The 5,134-nt window shown below is 40.5% G+C and overlaps 1 protein-coding gene across 1 annotated transcript; it reads right to left on the minus strand.

Annotated features, from left to right (window-relative positions):
- Window positions 1-1,782: 1,782 nt before the first annotated feature.
- Window positions 1,783-4,934, minus strand: LOC131022969 (uncharacterized). The gene is made up of 3 exons (XM_057952508.1): window positions 4,730-4,934; window positions 3,351-4,642; window positions 1,783-1,797 (listed from the first exon to the last, which is right to left on the minus strand). The coding sequence occupies exons 1-3, from the start codon at window positions 4,932-4,934 to the stop codon at window positions 1,783-1,785; spliced, it is 1,512 nt and encodes a 503-aa protein (XP_057808491.1).
- Between the last annotated feature and the right edge of the window lie 200 nt (window positions 4,935-5,134).

The following is a 5,134-nucleotide window of genomic DNA, read 5'->3' on the forward strand; positions in this document are numbered from 1 at the left end:
ATCTACGGTCGTTGCTGCTCTAGCGAGAGTAATTGATTAATTAAGTGATCTCTCATCATAACTGGATTAAACTGGTACATAGGATTACTAGGTTTATTGCGTAGATTTAGTTAATGAATTTACTACCCTAGGATCAGTTGTCTTTAATATTTGATTCTTCTACGTGCTTTTATTTGCTACTGTTTGAGTTTAGTTCTAGTTAAATCCTCCTTACTTTCTGTTGTCTGTCTACTGTTATAGTCTGTTTAGGAGATAGCTAGAGTTGTTTCGTTGTGTCAGTCCCTGTGGATACGATACTCGATTACTTATTGCTTGCTACAATTACCTGTGTTAGTTGCAGTCATTCTTGTTGCTAAGAAATTAGGGGGTGAGAGTAGATATGTGTATCACTTTTATCTTTTTGTTAGCTTTACTGTTTTATCCTGCTTGGTTGGTGGTGTGTGTTTTTTGTTTCTGAGATGTTTATTGCTCCATTAGATTTCTGGTAAGATGCCAATGATGATTTTCTGTGAAAAAAAAATTTGGAGTTTGATTTTCTTTGATGATTTAAGCATAATTGGAACTAATTTGCATAATTCTAGAGTGATTTTGACCTTGACTTTTAGACGTTGAATAAACTTGTGAGATTTTGAGCCATAGCTGTTTATCATACACAGTTTATTCTTTGTTGTGAGTTTTGTCATGCATGTGGTGATCTTCTAGAACTTGCCATGGTTTCTGTGTCGAGGTTGCTGTTGTGCCCAGGATTAGGAGATGTTTTAGGCCATCTTTTGTTAGCCACATTTATTATCCCAAACACTGTCCTTAACGAAAAATTATCCTTTGTTATCTACTTTGAGCCTATTTAGCTTTTTATTCTTTAGCCGGATGATAGGGGGTGATAAGGTTTATGGGGATCTTTGTGTGGTGAATATTCATAGTGGGTTGTGAAAAAGAAGGGATGATTTTGTGTTACTATTTACTCTTATAAGCTCTAGAAAAGTTGTGGAAAGAAAAGAAAAAAAAATTTGTTCAAGAAAAAGATAAAGAAAAAAAAAGAAAAAAAAAAGAGAGAAAAAGAAAAGAAAAGTGTGAAGTCGAGTGTATATTGAGAAATTTGTTAGAAAATCGACTTTGTTTGTTGGAAATAAATGGAGAGCATAAACGAGTGTTTAATTCTATTTTGTGATGATTAAATCCCTTGGTTGGAGTTGATTATGGTGACATAGTTTGGTGGAAGATGGAATTTATTCCATACTTGCTTTGTGAAGTTATAAGGTTGGTGTTCTTAATTTATTTGAGTCACTTAGCCTATATTTCCCTACCTTAACCAATGTCCCTACATTATAACAAAAAACAAAGACCTTTCTGATCTTAGTCCTGTCACACTTTTAGCGATGGAGATTGTAGATGATTGGCAAGCTTATGGTAAGTGATCTATATTGCATTGAATTCGATGAGAGCATACACGTCCTATATATTCCATCAAATTGAGAGTTGAGTGATCAACCGATTATATGTATGAAGACATATAACTGAGAGTAAATTGCTTGATTCAAAATCAAAGTGACTCCACATCAAGACTCTATCAACAAGAAGGAAATACGGTAATGTAAACACATCGATTGAAACAGTTCCCCACCAGCACCAGACCATTCTCGCTCCTTGCTTTTCCTGCACATTTAGAAATACATGCAGGGCGTGAGTACAGAATACTCAGTGGGCAAACGCCGAAAAAATAAGAAAGGCTGCTCTTAGAGCTATAGATTGAACTTGCCACAACATAAGCATCACATAGGGATTTTAGTATAAACGAACCTGTGTAAGAAATTTCGCAAATCATAAACATCATAAATAAACGATAAGAACGACAGCTGTCGAAAACTCAGCAAGTATGTACCACATCTACAACTCATCATTAAAGGTACTGAGAAGTAGGCCTCCCTCTCAAGTACCGTGACCGGCCGACCCGAAGATGGCTCACAGTCACCTCTGTGCACAAAATCCCGCTTGTGGCAGGACCGAATTCATCTCATCAGTAGAGGGTAACACACAAGTCATTATCAACAAAACTCGGCAAGTCAATTAGTTTCAAGCATAACATTAACTCAAATCATAATCATAAATGTCATATCATTTAAGAAAGCTCGTATAATATGTATACTCAAAATAATGCCCACCTGGAGAACTTAGCTCAAGCTCTTGATAGAATGGAGACAACTTACTTCTTTCCTCTGCTCTTGTCTTCGGATATCATCATCCGAATCGAAGGTTCATGCGATAAAATAACTCTCAGTTAGTAACTCACTTACTAAAGACTTCACTCCTATCTCAAAGTTATCCCGTCACTCATCTTCTATATACTTCACTCATCTTAATCTCCTAAGGGCCTGTTTGATATGGGTTTATAGGTAGGATAAATTAAATTAATACAGGTTAGTGTGATGTTTGATATCATGTTCTATTAATGTGGTCAACTCCTACTTAATCTCACTTCTCCATGCTATTTTGTGGGAATAACCCATACTAATAATCCGGCCCCTCCCCCTCGGATAACTTTAATACTGCGAAGTTGGATAAAAATTCTGCTACTCTTCCTCACGCATATCGATGCAAATGCCCAAGTAATGGTGGACAGACATGATATTTTTAAAATTATATGAGGATAGTTTTGGTATTAGATAATATAATCCAACATAATCTTATGGATATCAAACACAATATAGGATTAAGTAGCCATGATATCAAACACCCATGAAATAATATAAATCCACACTAATTTCTCAAGATAATTTTAATCCTAATCAATCCTAAACTGCAAATCAAACGGCCCCTAAGTATATACTTATATCACAAATCCTACTCTCGACTTAACATTCAAAAATAACCAGACTAATAGCAATCAAACACATAAACATGCATAGGCACAACAAGCATACATGCTCAAACTCCATACTTCTTTAATGAAAACTCTTCAAAACTCATATTAAACTCTTATAACACTCAAGAATATCAATACATAAACATTTGACTCATTAGACTCAGCATGGTGGCCAGAGCAGAGAAGAATAGCTCGGTAGTGCAGAGCAGAATGACTCGATAGAGCAGAACAGAATGACTCGACAGAGCAGAGCAGAATAACTCGGCAGAGCAGAGCTGAATGACTCGGCAGAGCAGAGCTAAAAGACTCGGCAGAGCAGAGCTGAATGACTCGGCAGAGCAGAGCAGAATGACTCGGCAGAGCAGAGCTAATGACTCGACAGAGCAGAGCTGAAAGACTCGACAGAGCAGAGCAGAATGACTCGGCAGAGCAGATCTGAATGACTCGGCAGAGCAGAGCTGAATGACTCGGCAGAGCAGAGCTGAAAGACTCGGCAGAGCAGAGCTGAATGACTCGGTAGAGCAAGAATGTCGTCGCTCTCTTGTGCGGCCGCAAGTCTGTCATTGAACCAGTGCTCCAGAACTATCCTGATTGCCTCTAACATGGAGCATATGGGAAGACGTCTGGCCCACAACAAACGTGCATTCAAAGACTTGGCAGCATTGGATGTAAGAAAACTATAGCGATTCACCGGACATTGTGATCGCGCCCACTTCTCAGGGCCTACACGCATCAACTTCTCGTACGCCATCGGCTTCAACTGAGCCATAGACGACATTGTACGTGTAAACTCTGAGTGCTCGTAGGCGTATGCAGCCTGGCGGAAAAGCTCTACAACAGCTTGCCCGTAACCCTTGATCTTGTTCAACAAGTGATAGTAGCAAATTCCATGAGTAGCATTCGATAACTCGCTCTTCACAGCATTAGCAATGGAGATATGCGCATCAGAGACAACGATTAAGTTGTTGGGCTGGCCGCAAGCTTGCCTCACATGTGACAGGAATGACTTCCAGGACTCATCATTCTCGATCGGACCGACACCAAATGCCAAGGGAAAAACTTGCTCGTTTCCATCTTTTGCCACGGCGACGAACAAAATACCATTGTTCTTCCCCTTCAGGTGTGTACCGTCGACCACAATCACTGGTCGAAGATGAAAGTAGAAAGGTGAGATGGAAGCCCCAAGAGCAACAAACAGATATTTGAACCAGTAGTTTTCGTCCACTTCCAAATCTATCAAGGTGCCTGGATTCGCTTGTTGTAGGGCATGAAGATATTTTGGCAGCAGAAGGAACGAATCATCAATTCGACCGTATATCATCTCGAGCCCGAGATTTCTTGCACGCAGCGCGACACCATATTTGATTATGACGCCGAATTCACGTATCAACTCCGCCACAATAGATTTCGGCTTAATGATCTCTCCATCATCACGTATTCTTTTCGCCACATAAGCAGCAACCACATTCAAGTGTGCCTTGATTGGTTTCAATCTACCCAGTTCTCCTTCGCATGAAAGCTCTTTGAACTTATGCACTCCCCACATCTCTTCGCCATGACAAGATGCACGCAAATGGAACTTGCACTTCTTAGAGGGCTTGCACTTGAAATAGAGGCGTCCCTGATCTGAGCGGTCAACTTTTGCCTCAATGCCTTGCTTCATATTCCACAAGCCAACAGCAAGGACCAGTTCTTCTTTACTGTTGTAAAAAGAATTCTTCCCCAATTCATCAACTCTGGCCAGGTCACTCTCGCGAGCAACGAGCGAAGCCGTGGCGTCCACTGGAATCAACAGAACTATCCAATTTGTTAGATCACCGATCTCGTCCGTCGAATTTCTGTGACGGGTTCTACTTTGTCAGATCTAACCTGCTCGCTCGGCTGTCGTGAACTCTATCAGATCATCGTCTAAATCCTCAGAGGCATCGGAATCTGTGCCCGACTCATTCGCAGGATCGTATTCTTCATCATCTCTATCAGAATCGTCATCAGGTTCTTCGGCTTCGTCTTCAGGTTCTTCAGCTTCATCGATAGGATCTTCATCTATCCGCACCTGCTTGAATCTCCCGCACATTTCATTAAGCTTTTCCGTTTGATTCCATGCGGATTCGTCCAACGGTTGCCCATCCCATGAAAAGTATTGTGTTGGAGGCGAGCTCTGGCGACCATGATACGGCGTATCATGATATGACGTCTCATATTGACTTGATTGTGCTTCATATTCGTGTCCCGAAGAATGGGCAAAATAAAAAAAAGAATGTACGCTTCTTCAAT

This window comes from Salvia miltiorrhiza, chromosome 4, assembly GCF_028751815.1.
Source record: "Salvia miltiorrhiza cultivar Shanhuang (shh) chromosome 4, IMPLAD_Smil_shh, whole genome shotgun sequence".
Classification (NCBI taxonomy): domain Eukaryota; kingdom Viridiplantae; phylum Streptophyta; class Magnoliopsida; order Lamiales; family Lamiaceae; genus Salvia; species Salvia miltiorrhiza.